The sequence below is a fragment of the Streptopelia decaocto genome, assembly GCF_964273445.1.
Source record: "Streptopelia decaocto genome assembly, chromosome: 5".
NCBI lineage: Eukaryota > Metazoa > Chordata > Aves > Columbiformes > Columbidae > Streptopelia > Streptopelia decaocto.
The window spans coordinates 64476095-64493939 of record NC_138659.1 but is presented as its reverse complement, the minus strand read 5'-3'; the positions used below and the strand labels follow the sequence as shown (position 1 = coordinate 64493939).

At 36.0% G+C, this 17845-nt stretch overlaps 1 protein-coding gene across 3 annotated transcripts in view; it reads right to left on the bottom strand.

Annotated features, from left to right (window-relative positions):
* The window catches only part of ATRNL1 (attractin like 1), a 488525-nt gene that overhangs the window by 233070 nt on the left and 237610 nt on the right, over positions 1-17845 (bottom strand). For all 3 annotated transcript variants that reach the window (XM_082052467.1, XM_082052468.1, XM_082052469.1), the window contains one exon: positions 6700-6761. In XM_082052467.1, coding sequence (XP_081908593.1) covers positions 6700-6761 — 62 coding nt within the window. The remainder of the gene's footprint in view (positions 1-6699; positions 6762-17845) is intronic.

The window sequence follows — 17845 nt, the reverse complement described above, 5'->3', positions numbered from 1 at the left end:
GTCTAGTACTTTTCTCTCTTTCTGTGATTTATTACAACTGAACACATGGACTCCAAATAGTTCTCTACTGCCATAAACAGATTGCTCATTTCTCCGATGTCACTCACTTCACAGCACGCGACATCAACTGTGTCTGCAAAGACAGACTGGCAGAGTGCGGCAGAAAGCTGCTTGTCACTTGCTGTAATGGACAATGACATTATTGCCCAACGGAAAATCCTAATATTTTTTACTTCCTTTATTTTATGTGATTGTTTTTCTTAATCAGTTCTTTCTCCACTTCACTATATACTTATATGGAACAAAATTCTGAAGTTGACTTTGCAACTGGTACATATACCCTGTCACAAGAAGGCACAATTTCTTCTCTTTTGAATTAAAATAACAAAAGCAAAATCTCTAATCCATTCATCACAGATTAAATCCTGTTCTAGTTCTTTTGTTTAAACTACGCCAAAGTGGGGTTTCATAAAAAATGACCAGGATTAAGCAGTCTAGAAGACAAATAGGTGTGAGGGCCAATGTTGTTTTAGTCTAAGAAAACAATTAAATAATTGGATTTAATAAAACATCATATAAAATGCAGGAAATGAAATCACAGGCAAATTACTAATTATCTATATGATCCTTCTTAGGAAACAAAATACAATGCAGCTGTAAAAAGACACATCCCTGATAGGAGAACATTACAGAATGGTCTCAGAGTAAGGGAGCCTGCAAAGTATTGAGCCTTCAAAAAAAGACAGACTTTCTTCAGAAGTCTTGGGAAGGGTATTTCAGGTGCCACCTTCAGAGACCTCTGGGCTGAACACCACTACAGAAGTGGCAGCTTTTATAAAAATCTCACTGGAATCAAAGCAGAAGAAGTGACAAAATTGTTTTTTGGAGTGTTAGGCTACAGCGCTATACAAAATGAAGAGTGCAATTTAAGATTTTTTTTTTTCTAAAAAAGACTAGAAATAAAAGAAATCTCTTAAATCCTTTTACCGCCTGCAACTCCCCTCTGCACTTAACCATCTCCAGAACTTATTTCTAGTTATTACGAACTGAGCAGAAACTGAATTAAGCACTTCATCAGGCACAACCAACAGCTTTCAATTACTCTATTTGATACCTACAGGAAGTGAGAAATGCAAAATTTTAAATGCACCTACTTGAAGGAAAAGCCCATACCTGCTGTATATCAAGCAAGTACATACGTCACCTTCAGATATCAAGCTGAGCAACTATTTTTTGCTTTGAGGAACAGGCAATATAGAAAGCACTAGTGCATTCACCTGCACTTCCCAACGACTCAAAGGACAAACACGGAAAGAATAAAAACAAGAATGAAATAATGGGAAACAGTTCTGTTCACCAAGTGACTCAATGACTCATCCATTGTTTTGAAGAGCAACCAGGGCAGTGGCACTGGGGAACCTCCTTTGCCTGCAGACCAATAACAAGTGACTGCCTTCTCAGGAAATAAGAATATATCAAATAACTCTACAGTGACAACAAAGTTTCCAGGTGATTCAGAGAGTAAAAAGACACAAAGCTACATTCCACATTTCAAAACAAACATTTTAAACAAAGAACAACAACAACAACACAACCTTCCGATTGCTCACTGCAGTATAGACGTGCTTGGCCCAGTAGAAGTCAAACAACTATTTGCTGCTAAGTGAGGTGAAAACTGCTTAATGCATCACTAAGGAAAAATCAATTTTATTTTAGCCCCAAATGTAAAATCCATTTTGCTAAGATAACTTGATTTTCATGTTACCAGAAAATATTCTAATTTAGATTTATAAGACTTATGCATTTTCTGAGAACCTAGCCATTGTGGATGTGATCTGATTTTGACACACCGTGTTTTGTCTTCCTTACAGAGATCAATAATCGATCTCATAAAGCCAAGCATGCCAAAATGTAGTATTAATAACACAAAGCCAGGCAGACACACCAATGGATGCTGGTAAAGAGAAGGAATTAACACATTGCTAATTAACGCAGAGGATGGCGGATCAAGGATCTGAAGCTCTCAAGAGCTCTGGTACAACCCACTGACGTGCAGCCATCCACTCCCACAGCTTGAAATGCAGCTGAGGGGACTGTTCTGAGATTTTGGCACATGCAGACATGCACATTGGGGTGATAAAGTTGGTTCTTCAGTAACCACTGGATTCCCTATTGTAGCTCATGCTACCAGTCATAATATAAATGTCCAGCCCTTCCTCCTGCAATAAACACTGGGCATATTTTGAATATTGTTTTCTCTTGCCCAGAGTGCTCACGGAAATATTTGTACCCCGATCCTAAACGACCATAATTTTTCACAGAATTTCCTAAAGTACACACCAAAAAAGATTTTCCAACTTTCAAAGTTGGAAATCCATCTGTTTACTTAATATTGCTCTACTTATTACAAATTGGAAATTCTGTAATTCGTGGTAGTAAGGAGACATTATAACAGTGACTAGAGTACACCAGCTGGCAGCTCTACCCCAAGAACCAAGGACAATGGAAGGAATTGTTCTGAGAGCAAAAAGAAGATGTATGCTCAGAGAAAGTCCCTGATTAGTTAGTGGGTGGTATTAGGTATTTCAAACAGGCTTTAAAAATAGTTATGACAGTAGTAGTTGCCTATCATTACCTATCACAAAAATACTAATAGCTAACATTTTTTACCTGTACCAATTTCATGTTTGCCTGTTTTTTTATTATTAGAGAAAACCACATTTTTTACCAGAACATCTGTTTCATATACAAATAGTTTTCTGAGAAACGTATGAATACTGTTATAAGTTAATTACCATTTATTTAAAAGTAGGTTTAGAAATCAAGAGTTTGTTTGCTCTCAATCCTGGATTTGCTTAAATCATATATAATAAAAACTAACATATATTCAATATTGTCAATTTTTATGCATGATAAAATATAATCTAAAGAAAAACATAAATAATGTTTTAAGAAACTAAAGATACTTCATTTCACATTATGAAATGCATAAAATGTCCTGGCTACCTACTCAGCTAAAACAACATAATAATGTAAGATTTGAAAACGCTGAAAACACCGTTATCACTTACAGTTTAGAAAAAAGTCAGGCTTTAGCTTATTGAGTGTTTTACTGGGCAGGGTAATACAGGAATAGACTTTCTTTAACTGTGGGGACTGAATTTCTTCAGCATAAGAATAAAGATGATTCACATTTGCTGCCTGTGAAATTTTCTAATGAGATCTGTACTGCTTCAAAGCAGGTGGGGAAAAAAAAAAGTCACACACTTCTCAATTTGTGTGACGGTTAAAAGTCTTCAAGGCATGAGCTAAAAAGCACGGAGTAAAGCAACACAAATGTGACAGTAACTATACGACTGTTAGGAATCTGTTACTACTCTTACATATTTCATTCCTGCTCTTAGAGAAAAGGTCACTGAACCAGTTTGTTTTGTTTTGGTTTTGTGTTTGGGGTTTTTTTTCACTATGAATATCATAGTGTGGAGCACTACAATTTCTGCAATATTTTGCTTATTTTTTTCAAAAGAGCTTTTATTTCTAAACCTTACAGAAAAAATAGTTTTTAAATTGTTGATCTTGATACATCAGGAAAATTCTAAAAATGCTTTACTTGTTTTTGATTCAAGCAGTAAAATGTGGATTTCATCTTTTATTCTGGAACACTCATCTTATAAAAGAACAGTTTTAAGCTATACTTTTGAATGCTTCTTAAAAATACCTGCTATTATCAAATAAACCTATTTACCAGTTTGGCTAGGCAGTCAGGGTGAACAGGGTTTTGCCATGTGCTCAGAAATAAGGCAAATATAATACTAGATAGGAGACATGCAAATGCATTTTTATCAAAGCAGGTTGAAACATGTTTTCTTATCAAGCACATAAAAATTGTCTTTAAACACAATTATTTTCTCTGTCAATAAACCTAGCAAATATGGCCTGGGTTATTACCAACATAATTTGCTACTTTTTAATATATTGCATTCCCATAAAGTAAAAAACAAACCAAAAAAAGGAACCTCAACCAAACAAACCAAACCTTATTAAAATAATTTTATTAGGCTAAGAACTGTTGACACTAAATTTTCAGATAAAGCCACTTTGGAGAGGACATATTGATGGTGTCTTTGGGTATCACTGACCATACCCACTAGAGGGGGTCAGGGAAGAGCTATTGCAACATTTTCCTATTAGAAATATTCTATAGCTTGTTTAGGTAAGTGATCCCATAGAAATAACATCCAAATCAATAGCTACTGAAAGTTTTAAAGGTGTCTAAACTGGAAACTTTTCATTCTAAATTTCTCGGTCTGGTTTTCCATGAGGGACACACTAAGTAGTTTTACTACACTTATTTACAACACACTACAAATCCTAGACCATTGACAAGCAACCAGACAGTTTCTCTTTGGATCATTTCCACGGACTGATCATTTGCCAGCTCTGATGTCAGTGAGGATGCTGCACTCGCAGCAGTTTTGAGTCAGGAGCATCGCTGTGATGTTATGCATGATTGTTTTGGTTCTGTGATAAGAAAACAATGGACTTCTAACACCTATGAAAACTCCAATGCCTCTGTGCATTGAAAAAAAACCACACAGAAAGTATTGTTTTGTGTCTTGGAAAGAGCCAATTGATCAAGCAATAGGTTAATGTTCCTAGCAGAGTTAATCAACTTGGAAACATAGTGCAATTAAACAACTTTTTTCAGGCAGTCATTTCATTCAGAACCAACTCAAGCTTCTCCTCCTCTCCTCTCCTCTCCTCTCCTCTCCTCTCCTCTCCTCTCCTCTCCTCTCCTCTCCTCTCCTCTCCTCTCCTCTCCTCTCCTCTCCTCTCCTCTCCTCTCCTCTCTCTCCTCTCCTCTCCTGTTCTGCCTTGCAAAGTATGAATCTACTGCGTGCTATTCTTTCACAATATGAGAGCTCCAGCTCCTAGACATGCTGCCTATGTCTACAGGCACCTTAAGACCATTTCAGTTGTAGAAGAATACCATACAAACTTACATCAGAATTTTAAAATCATTTAGATAAACACTATTTTGCATCATAACCATCAAAACTTGGCTTAATTTATATGTGCCTTTGGAGGATGCCCTATCATTACTTTTTGTACCTTGCTTGGATTACCACAATGCACTAACTCAAGCATTTCCTGATTTCTTCACAGATTTCTGCAACTAGGTTCCTCAGGTTGATTATTAACATTACGCTGCAGATTGCTGCAAGACCCTTGTGATCTGAGTGCCAGCTGAAAGCCTTGGTAAAACACTTAAACTGGGACTAAGTCAATGCAGTGGTAGGGTAGCTGCCATTTATCCTACAACCTTTCTCTCTGTACGAGGGATTACATCGGTCTTGGCTCCCAGCTAGCTTATAGTTTAGGCAGAGTGAGCTATTCTCTCATCAGGATCACGGTGATTTTGCATTTACCCAGAATAAACAATATCAGATACACCACCACATCAGAAGAGCTAATGCAATATATCTATAGAGAAGGCTTCACCATCAAACAGCCTACAGTTCACCTTTTCTAAACCAGCATTAGGGCACAGAACAGAAACAAATTGCTTTTAGTCTACCTCTGCTGCTTTTCACAGGGTCCCGCTGATTGTACTTGGACCGAACTTGCTTTCTTTTATAGGGGTTTGCCTTCTTAAGGTTTTCAGGAGCATCATCGTTTTTTAGATCTCGCTGGCTTCCCAGGAGAAAAAAAAAACATACACTAAAACCCCAAAACACTATGCTGATCTTCAGGGAACCAGCATTTCATTGCTTTGTTTGTGGTGATCAAGGAGAAATAACGCTTTGCATCAGCTGCTAAACCACTCTCCACTAGCCAATATATTGGGTACAGAAGACTTCAGTGTTTGCTCATTTTTGGTGGTAGCAGTTAACAGAAGTCAGCCTGTTCATAGAACTCTTCAAGTAAAGTTCCTCAGAGCATGGTAATTAAAGCGGACGGAAAGGCTATACTGTGAACTTGTGAAAAAAAATGCATGGTGGTACTAGAAGTACAGAAAGTCTGATGAACATAGTTGTCTGTCACTGTTCACATTTTGCATACACTTCACGGTTATTGGGGAATATCTTCACAGGAAGATTTAAAAGCACCATAACTAATTACGTATATTCGAGTTTGTGACATTTTATAAGACAGCTGAACTTTTAAGAAGTCTTTCAGTGGGGTTTTGTTCAGATCCTAGAATAGTGTCCATTTGCAGTTAAAGCTCATTCCTGCACTGCTGCCACAACCAAGTCTCAGGCATCACCTATTGCTTTTCACAATTAACACATGAAAGCATTATAGTGACTTGGGGTGTTTTGCTAAAGGTAACAAGCTATTGAACAGAAACATTATTTTTAAAAATTCTTCAAAAGAGTTCACAAAAAAATCACACACATAAATTATTAGTTTAAGTCAGTATAGCTGTTTTTCTCTTAATCACTATAATAAACAGTACATATCTAGCTAATCTTTATTAATTAAGTGTGAAGACTATGTCACTGAACATATGAAAGATTCTAGCAGGTGCCTGTAGTTACAGCGCAATGGCCTAGATCTTCCACTGGTGCAAATTAGATAAAACAGCTTAAAGGCTTGCTGGAAGGCATTTCTTAAGATAAATGAGCTGGTTAAGATATTGGTTTGATAGAAAAGAATCAACATGATTTCACTCAGAAAACAGAAAATGCAATTTACCTGAAGAAAGTGACAAAGAACTGCACCAGATCCATGATAGTATTGTGCTGGGAGAAGGCAATCTGTAAATAAAATAGAAGTAAACTACATTATTTTCAGAGTCAACAGCTCTTTTTACGCTAGGGCTTTATGGTTTCACGGATGATTAGTTTCAAGTGTAATTTCAGTCTAGAGCACATACACCTGCATTTACCATAAAGTGAGATGAGCTTCTAACTCCCATGTCTTTCCCTATATCAAAATACAAACAGTGGAATATAGTCTCTCTCTTGAAGTAAAGTTATTAGCAATATCCATGTAAAACTTGATTGATACAAACAATGAAAACAATGTGCAAAATATTAAGAAATCATATCAATAAAAATTGTCTACTTGATAGCCAGCTATCACCATTTCCTTTTTAATGGAGACACTGAAACAAAGTTTTAAAAATGACAGAAAACATCTTGTCCTTAAAACTAATACATTTAAAATATTTCAATGACATCATATTAAAATAAATGCATATGTTAATTTAAAAAAAAAAACCTGTTTCAAAGCAAATTACTTTAAAGACAAATTAACAAATATTCTTTTAGGCTACATTTGTACAGAACATGCATTAGTTCAACTCCTTACTGAAATTTTTCACAAAGATTTAATAATTATCTCTAAGACAGCATATACACGCAGACGCACATTCACGCTTGCATGCAATAGAGCCTACAATTATCATTATAACTACTTTTTGCTAATGTTAAGAACAGTGCTTAATATTTAAGTTATATTTGCAAATATCCTTAAGTCCCTGTCTTGTTCACTTTTTCCTAGTGTGTAAGTATCAAACTGAAGATATACAGAATCTTCTACTTGAATTACACAAGTGTTTATCTAACTATATTCCTAGCCTGGTCAAATAATTGTTGTTGTTGTGCATTTGATATATTTGTGCATATTGCTGTGCATTTGAGATCTGATGTTGACTATTAATTACACATAATTACTCTGGTTCCCTTTAACAGTTGATTCATGAACTTTTGAAATGATAAGTCATGATACTTCAGAAACGGGGCGGGGGCGGGCAAAAATATAATGTAAACTTCAGTAATATAATGGTATGACTGTGCCTTGTGCCAGCTAACATAGGCCAGATTACTTAAGATCTAAGGACAGAAAAGCATGTAAACTGCATTATTCCAGAAATAGGGCGCACCACCATTCAAACACATCTCTGAAATGTAACTTCTGCTTTCTCTTCAGCAATAATGCACAATTGCAAGCAATGCCAACAATTTTAAGAATTCTGGAATTGGATACAAGAAGCAGATATTTCAAATTTCTCAGCCCAAAATATCAGGTAAGATACTTGATAAATGAAGCGGAATACAATTTAGTGTACTAAACTTCTTGAGTGCTATTGTCTGTCTCCTCTCTAAAGAGGAAATCTAAATGTGCCCAGCTTCAGTTGATTGCTGTGGTTGGATCAGGACAAAAGATACCTTCTGGCCTGGGAGCCTGTGGAAAGACAAGTTGAAGGCCACATGGGAACAGGGTAGGAGAGAGAAAGAACTCTATTGCTGATTACTCAATTTTAATCAACAAATGTTTTCACATTTGGTAAATATAGACAGACATTTGAAATTCTCAGGCACTCTAATTTAGGGTACTGTCAGGATGAACACTGTATCAAAATGAAAAGAGATTGGAGCAAGAATATGAAAAATTGAAGAGAAATTACAGAGTGGACAAAATTATCAAAGTTAATGCAAATGTAACCTTTATTTCACTACGAGAAGCTAAAACCTGAGAAAAGATCTGAAGATTTATTTAGGCCAATATAAAGCGCGTCCCAAGCATAAACAATTATTTAAAGCTACCATGTACCAAAATCAAAAATCTTCCTATATTCAATCTGTATTTTAAATGCTGGCTGGATTCCCTTCAAATAATATTTAGTATTCAAATTAACTGCTAGCTTTTCCAGAATGTTTTTTTACAAGTACCATACTTCAGGTTATTAATGCAAAGAGAAAAAAACATGCCAGTTTCAACAAAGTTCACCTTCTGTGACACTGTAAAAAAGCTATTAGTTGAAGGAGAATTTATATTTTGCATTACTTCAATTCTTTCATTCAAGGTGTCAGTATTCATTAACAGCGTACATTAGTCCAGCAATAACTACAGTCAGGGGAAAGTCGTGCAATCAAAAACTGCAATCTCATCATAATCATATCAGGAAAGTTTTACATCCAATATTTATAACAAACTGTAGTGCCTTTATTTATCTTTTACGACACACAGCAAATATGAAGCACGCAATTTTATAAACATTTAATGATTTCACATGCCTAGTAATGATTTACATATCCCTAAGCACAAGATGGGATAGATCATTTTTGCACAAAAACCAGACACAAAAGGAATGACTTTAAATTTTCCACCTTCCATTAAACAAATAATCTAATTAAGACAATTATGATGTTCTTTTGCTAGAAGGCATGTTTACAAGCCCATGTAAGAACTTCTGTCTGTAAAAGTTACTTGCTTGTGTATGGATTATTCTTGGAAGTATTCATACTTTAGAACAAAAACATAGTAAAATATGAAGTTCCATCCCAGAAGTATTTTCAAATTTTAATCAAATATTGTCTTCTAATGATTACATTAGAGTTCATGGTTCAAAGATTAACTACACTATTTTCCAAAGAACCAGTACCATGTATCTTAAACTAATTTTAACATAGAATATTAACAAAAAGAATACATATTTTAATTTTAAGTAGAGCATGAAGGAGCAAGTAAATGTCGTGAATCTAAGCCTGACACAAAGAACCATAATACAATTGAAGAGATTTATTTCCATGGGATTTTCATCTAGATATGAATGCTATTTTTTCTTATGCCTACACAGACAACGAAAATTCTTTCAACCTCAGATTTTTACTTTGGACTTAAAGATACTAGAGATTAATATTTCTTTTATTCATTTCTATCATGCCTAAGTAGCTCTAACTTTCACCAAAATTTCTCATCAGACTGGGAACACCATAAATATTATTTCTATTTTCTTTTATAAATATGGCTATAGATGCAGGTATATTTCAGTAACTGTCCATGATCTATGCTCCTCTTCAAAGACAAGCTTCTAGACATAATACCAAACAGTTTTCTCGTTTTTACAGAAACCACTAGAAAACTTCTCATCAATTGAAGTTCTTTTCCCTGTTTATCTAGGGCTAACAGCTTAAAAGACTTTATGATCCAATACTGCTACAGATAAATGCAACAAAAACACTGACAAGTTTTGCAGAAATCTACAAGATGGATGCTTATTTCAATTAAATAGTCTGCTATTGACAGCAAAGAAATTAAAATAAATCAATTAGAAAATGTGGACTGAGTCTGAAGTTATCATTTTCACAAGACACGCAAAACCGTACCCAAAACAAAAAAATAACCATATTGTGAGGCCTTCAAGATATGCAGCAAAATCTTTAGTCTGATTTCATAACATTACTCCATTTTATTTTCCTTAGAAATTGGTTATAGTATTGGAATATCCCTTGCATGCAACCAATGCCGTTTGATTTGTAGCAGACCTAAATTCTTGCCATTTGCTGCTGAAAACCTACTATCAGATGTTTATTAGATTACCAAGCTAAAGATGAATTTGCTAAAACAAAAACATTACAGGACGTAGAAATTCCTAGCTTTGTACTGCAGTAAGGCAACGTCTAATCTCAATATCTCATTAACAGAAAAACTTAAAAGTTGCTTAGCTTTCCGTTAGCTTTGTGTGTTTAAAAAGAAAAATCGAGAGACACCTCCATCACTAATGAAAGTTGCCTTATGATTAGACGATCTGTACCAAATTTTTGTGGGGTAATTTGGAATGTTCTATTGGTGGTGAAGCTCTAGCTATGAGGATCTACAATAACAAGTTGTATGCATCAATATTTTTTTCCACAAGACAAAATTGAGTCAAGTTCTTGAGCATGCAAGCTCTATTTGATGTTCAGAACAGAGGACTCCAAACTAAAATAGAATTTGGGAAGACTTCTCATTTAAGTATATTAGATCATAAAATGTATCTTTATTTCGTAGTTCTCATGTGTGGAGTATAGGAGACAGGTGAGGTAGGAGAAGAGTTGATAAAGTAGGCAAGTTGAAGTTGATAGCTTATAACCTGGGAAAAACAAAAAGAGAAACATGTGCAAAGAAACTCTAACGTGACATAAAACTGATGCTTCTGCTAAAGTCCAAGCTTTCTGTATCCTAGACTCGAGGTTCATCTTGTGAAGGAGTTGTGAGGGGCAGGACCTGGAGGTAAAAACTGCAGTGACTGTTTTATGAAAAATGCTCTATAATAAACTCTGAGCAACTGCTTTCAACTTGGATTTAGCTTTGAAGTCTGATGCATCTGTATCAGACGTGAGGAAGAACTTGTGCGTCTGAAAGTTTGTCTAACTTTTCCAGGTATCCAGCTGGCTTAATAAAGGATACAACCTTCTGCCTACAAAAGCCGTCTTCCCATTTTAACTTTAGAAATAGTCTTATCAGGGGTGCTTTTTCTATCACTATTTCTGCTTGGGTTTTTATCCGGATGAACTAAAATATTAAAATTTAATGTACAATTTTATAGTGTGCTACATTTGTATTCCATTAGATCAAAGTAATATCAATAGAACAAATGCAGATACATTCTGAAATCCAGAGTCATAAAAATCACAATGACAGAATGAAAAGATTGCAAAGAAAACTGTGGTTTATATATATATATGTTACAGATCACAGTCTTTAAGAGACAGAAAGGTATATAAAGAAAAAGCTGATGGGTGATAAATGTGCTGTGGTGATTACTCCAACAAGCATTACTGATATGTCTCTTTTCTCTGCCATATTCAACTCTTTGAAAACAATGTCTTTTTAAAAAACAAACAAAACCCGAAGAGTGCACTTAAGATTCTTTACATCACAAGACCTAATTGCAAGACAAGGCATTGTGACTGCTGACAAATCTTTTATATCAGCTGAGGATTCCAAAGTCAGATATCCAGTAGAGTACACCAGAGAGCACTACATACAAGGATGCATTATAACCAGCATATAAATGTATGATATTTCTTAATTTTTGATGTTTTGGTTACATGCATGACGTAGGAAATATAATTTACACCGAATTACGATGGATGGAATAGGACTGTTGAAATAGAAGCAACTTTTGAACACAGGTTTTTTTTCCAACCTTCAAAAGTTAATGTCTGCAGGACCAGATTTTTTTTCTCCACTGCTCTAGATACTCCATTTAATGTTCACCTTGAGTATCACATACAGCAAAAATACAATCCTACAGAACAAAAGGTCAATATCTGTTCCACCACAAAAATGAGACAACCTTGAAAGTCTAACTTATGGACATATTTCATAAGAAAATAGTAAGTCTGGCCTCAGAATTTTGCGCTTTAGTTTGAAAAATATAGGTGTTTAGAAGCTGTCTCTGCAATTCTAAAGAAACCAATCTAGGAAAAATAAAAACAAACAAAACAACAACAACAACAAAAACCAGGAAAAAAGGAAAATTAGGCACAACAGGAGTGCATTAAATCACAGTTCCACATCTGCAGTAAACATTAACCTAATCCATGAAATGGTTCATATATTCAAATAATGTACACACAAAGCAATTTTAAGCTATGCTCCATTTCATGACATTATCCACTAATGTAAACTTCTATCTACTTAGGCTCTCAGACAATGAACAAATACTTCTGTTAATGCAAATCTTCCACTGTTAATAAATTAAGAATGAACAAATAAGAGAAACTAAAATAAATACACGGTAAAACTATGGTAGATGGTCTCATTATTAAAGCTGGAAATATAATACAATAAGGTCAGACTAAACTGCCTGGACTGTGTGAATTATACACACTTAAACTCTACAGAAGTATTACTTTCTTCAGTATCGTCAAAACCGTGATTTAATTTCTTTTTGGATAAAACTATTACACATTCCCACACTGGTACTATGTATGTTTTGAAGCAGAAGAAGTGGATACTGACTGAATAAAAATAACACATTTTGTTGTCCATCCTCTTTTAAACTTTCTCATGGAACACTTTTTAACTGAGGTGACTTTGGATAACAAATATGACTTTAGACAGATGAGGAAAATATTTGCAGAGATGGGCACACTTTTGTGTATAACATTTTTATCAGGAAAATGGGAAAGATCAAATATTGTGATAATTTGAAACAGGACCTTGAAAAATTTAGATACAAAATAAATTTTCACAATTACTATTTGTTGTTGGAAGTGAAGTTTAGATATACACTGTGCAGAGACCCAAATAAAAACTATTTTAAACACACTATTATATAATCTATAATAATTGGTTGGAAAAAAAACAAACCAACAAAAACCACACACCTATGGATATATTTAAACTCAGGAAATACATGATTAGTGAATAATCAGCAATTACACAACAAAAGATCAGCTACTCTAATTTTTTGCTTCAATATAACTACAATTATGCGGGCTTTTTTAAGAGACAGTAAAAAATGGTAGACTGTTCTTTCACATTTGACTTTGAATATGAAGAGTGACCTGCACAAGTGAAATGTAGATGGTAGGAAACTGTCATTTTCCCAATATAAAAATTTAACAGGCAAAGCAAAAAATGTATTTTCCTTTGGAAAACAAAAATTCCAAGAGAGCATGGTAAGAAAAGGTCAAATTCACCAAAACCTAAACCAAATTGATCCTGACGAATTTAGAGAATTATGAAACACTTTCACATGGAGGCTAAAAATGCCACACATTTATTCTATATAATGGCTTTCCTAGAACTTGAAAAAGAAATTTTAAAGAAAATGTATCTGAATTTTGCCATGTGGAACATGTCTAATCTAGTCAAATGTTCAAATCCTGTCAAAATTAGTCAGCTAGTTTATAATAATCAGCAGAGTTAGGAAGTCACTTCATAGGTGAGTGACTGTAAAACCGATGTGGGACTCTCATAATGTGGAATAAATTACCCTATGGAGCTGCCATTTCTCTCTGCTAACAACACAGGGAGTCCATGATAAGTTTAGACTCTAGAACTAATGCCAGATTTAGAATATAAATAACATTAGGTGAGATAAATTTCTCCCATGGTTTCTAAGTACTGATTGGGTACTTCTGCAAACTAACATAGTATCAAAACAGGAAGAATAAATATTTCTTCTTGCTGGGATGAAACGATCAGGGAAGCAATACAGAGCTGAGTGCCTGCTGGCAGAATGTGTTGATGCCAATAAAGAATTTAGTCTTGATGTTGACAAACAGTCCTACCAGATGATGAGAATTAGTGATAGCAAAACTTTCATACCCTGTCATGGTTTAACTCCAGAGGGCAACTTAACCCCACGCAGCCAATCGCTCACCAGAACCGGAAGAGTAAAAGTGAGAAAACTTGTGGGTTGAGATTAAGACAGTTTAATAGGTAAAGCAAGACACGCACACACAAGCAAAGTGAATCAAAGAACTCATTCACCGCTTCCTGTCAGCAGGTGAGTGTTCAACCATACCCAGGAAAGCCAGGCTCCATCACACATAACAGTTACCCAGGAACACAAACATCATCACTCCAAATATCCCCCTTTCCATCACCTTCCCCCACCTTTATATGCCGAGCATGACATCATATGGTATGGAATATCCCTTTGGTCACCCGAGGTTGGCTGTCCCAGCCCTGTCCCATTCCAACTTACTGTGCATGCCAGCGTCCTCGCTGGTGGGTGCTGTGAGGAGCAGAAAAGGCCTTGGCTCTGGGTAAACACTACTCAGCAGTAACTGAAACATCTCTGGGTTATCAACACTGGTCTCAACAAAAATCCAAGACATAGCCCCATGCTAGCTACTATGGAAAAAATTAACTCTATCCCAGCCCAAACCAGCACATACTGATAACACAACTAGAAAATGAAAGATAACTTAGAGAAAATCAGACTTGGAATCACGTCAGCATTTGGCAAACAGCTTCCAGAGATGACCTCTGCATGCTGAAGTCCTGTCTCTCATGATGGCATACACTAGATAATCCAAATAGCCAACCCTTTCCTTCTCAAACAATTTAATAATTACAGGATATTATTTCCACTATTTGGAGACATAAGAGGCTAAAAGACAATCCAGATTTGTATTCAAGTTAGATGAATGACATTCTTAAAAAAGGTTTTCATAGCTGATTTTTTTCCTATCTTGCACTTTGTCTATTAAATTCAAATGTGCACATACCAGTATTTTGTTGCTTTATTTAATTTTGTGTATATGTACACATAAGAACAAATGCACATCACACAGAGAAAACCTCAGTTAATAACCTCCAAGACCATGAGCCAGCACTGTGCCCTTGTGGCCAGGAAGGCCAATGGCATCCTGGGGTGGATTAGAAGGGAGGTGGTTAGTAGGTCCAGAGAGGTTCTCCTGCCCCTCTACTCTGCCCTGGTGAGACCACACCTGGAATATTGTGTCCAGTTCTGGGCCCCTCAGTTCAAGAAGGACAGGGAACTGCTGGAGAGAGTCCAGCGTAGTGCAAGGCAACAAAGATGATGAAGGGAGTGGAGCATCTCCCTTATGAGGAAAGGCTGAGGGAGCTGGGGCTCTTGAGCTTGGAGGAGACTGAGGGGTAACCTCATTACTGTTTACAGATATATGAAGGGTGAGTGTCAGGATGACGGAGCCAGGCTCTTCTCAGTGACAATCAATGGTAGGACCAGAGGTAATGGGTTCAAACTGGAACACAAGAGGTTCCACTTAAATTTGAGAAGAAACTTCTTCTCAGTAAGGGTAACAGAACACTGGAACAAGCTGCCCAGGGGGGTTGTGAAGTCTCCTGCTCCAGAGACATTCAAAACCCACCTGGACACATTCCTGTGTAACCTCATCTGGGTGTTCCTGCTCCAGCGGGGGGATTGGACTGGATGATCTTTTGAGGTCCCTTCCAATCCCTAACATTCTGTGATTCTGTGAAGAAGAAAATCTGGGGGAGGGAAACTGTTATCTAAATTACAGTTTTATTCAGTATGCAAAATATCTTCATAATGATTAATACAGACATTATAAAGAAATTGAAAATTTGAGTATTAAAATCAATGAGAGAATGAAAGAAAACTAAAATGCAACAAGGGAGAAACAACATGTTTCAAAACTAAATTTTAAAAAAGCTGACAATTAATTGACGCAAAGACCTATAGTATCAGAAGTTATTTTAGCGGGATTCAGTTCTCCTCTAAACTGTGTGCAAAACAGCAGATTTCTAGATAACATCTTCCAAAACTCTGATTTTTAAAAGCCTGGCTAGATTAAATGTGCAGGCAGAAAAATTAAATAGAGAAGTGAATGGAATGGAGTAAGGGAATTTGTCAAGCAGAGTTGAATAACTAAATTCTGCTACAAGGAGAAGCATTGTATGATGATATGGATTTCTTTGTCAAACCACATTAAGGAAAAGCCATTTCTGTTACTTGCTAGAATTGGATTTCTATCTCTCTTCAGCTTTCTTGTTATGATTTCTTATGACATCTCATTAAGACTTGTTAAATTAAAGTCTCCCGCTAGGAACCCTACACTTGTTATGGAGTGAGCTCTTACATGTTAGCATCATAGTCATGGAAAGGTAGACTGGAAGAAACATCTCAAGACCATATTGTTCAACTTGCCACTCAAGGCCAGGCTACTGTCAATACCAAATCAGGTGAAAAGTGTATTTTTCCAGCTAAGTTTTGAAAACCTCAAATGAGGGATATTCAACAGCCGCTCTGGGAAACTTGTTTCAATGCAGCATTGATAACTTTTTCTCATGTTCATTCTGAATTTCCCAAGGTGCAGCTTGTGACCACTTCCCATTGTTTTACCACCTGCTACTACAGAGAAAAACTTAGCCTCATCATCACTATAACTCCTCCACAAGCAATTGTAAGCCTAATATTGGAGGCTCTTTGCCAGACTAAACAAGGCCAAGCTCCACAGCTTCAATCTAGTTTGTGTGATTCAAGCCCCTAAAAATCTTTGTAGCACTTCTCCCTGACCCACTCAGCTTCCCAATACCTTTTTTCCTGAACTGAGACACCAAAAAGGGGAGTCTCATTCCACATGCAGCCTCACCAGAGCTGAGTAAAAGGGGATAATTCTCTCTTACTGAGGCCACACACTTGGCTGTTGCCTGAACTGGAATGAGAGCATACTGTCGGCTGATATTCCAGTTAGGTAATTCCAAGCTGGTTAGGGCTTTGCAGTTCTTGTTCGACTTCATGAGGTTTCTGTTGGCCCAACTCTCAAATTTCCTAAGGTTGTCCTGAATCAAAGCTCTATTGTTTGACATACCAAACCCTCTTACTCTCAACATCAAGCCATCCTGGTCTTCTGATAAACAAAAAATGTTTAATGTTGACATTGACATTTTTCAAAGTAAAATAGATTCTTCACCCTTTTCAGATCCTTGATGCATCAAGTTTTTTTACCTGAGGAAGCTGGCACCAATAAGTCACACTATGGATAAAACTATGACAACTGCATGCTTGTCTTCAATTATCTTAAAAAAATTCCCTGATCCCCTGACCTAAATTGCTAACCTTACAATTCATGTTCGAAGAAGCCTGTTTGTAAGTCCCTTTCCAATTCACTCCTATTGAAAAAACAATCTCCATTTTGACAATGTAATTTAGATTTTTTTCCTGTCAAACCTAAATTAGCTCAAGCACAGGCTGGTGACATTGCATCTAAAGAGTGTGAGAAACTACCTGGATGCTGCACAGTAATACCTTCATTCTTATGTAGTGTAGCATGATCGATGGGCTTGCAAAACATCAGGAATCCTTTCTCATAACAGAGAATCCTATTCAAACAACTGGGAGACTTCTCTGGCTCTAGGATACCATAATAAGTCAAAATTGTATGTTATATTTATTCAAAAAATAAACGTAGGAAATCTCCAACTTTATACATTGTTTATGATTCTACACAAACCAGTTGCCCACACAGACTAATTGCACTCCTTAAAGTGCTGTATATTTCCAAGAAAAACTGGTTCAATAAAAATATTGCATTAACAAAACAGTAACATGACTCTGATTTAACACAGAAAAACTGAAGTGCTGTCTCTTCATATAAGACAGTCT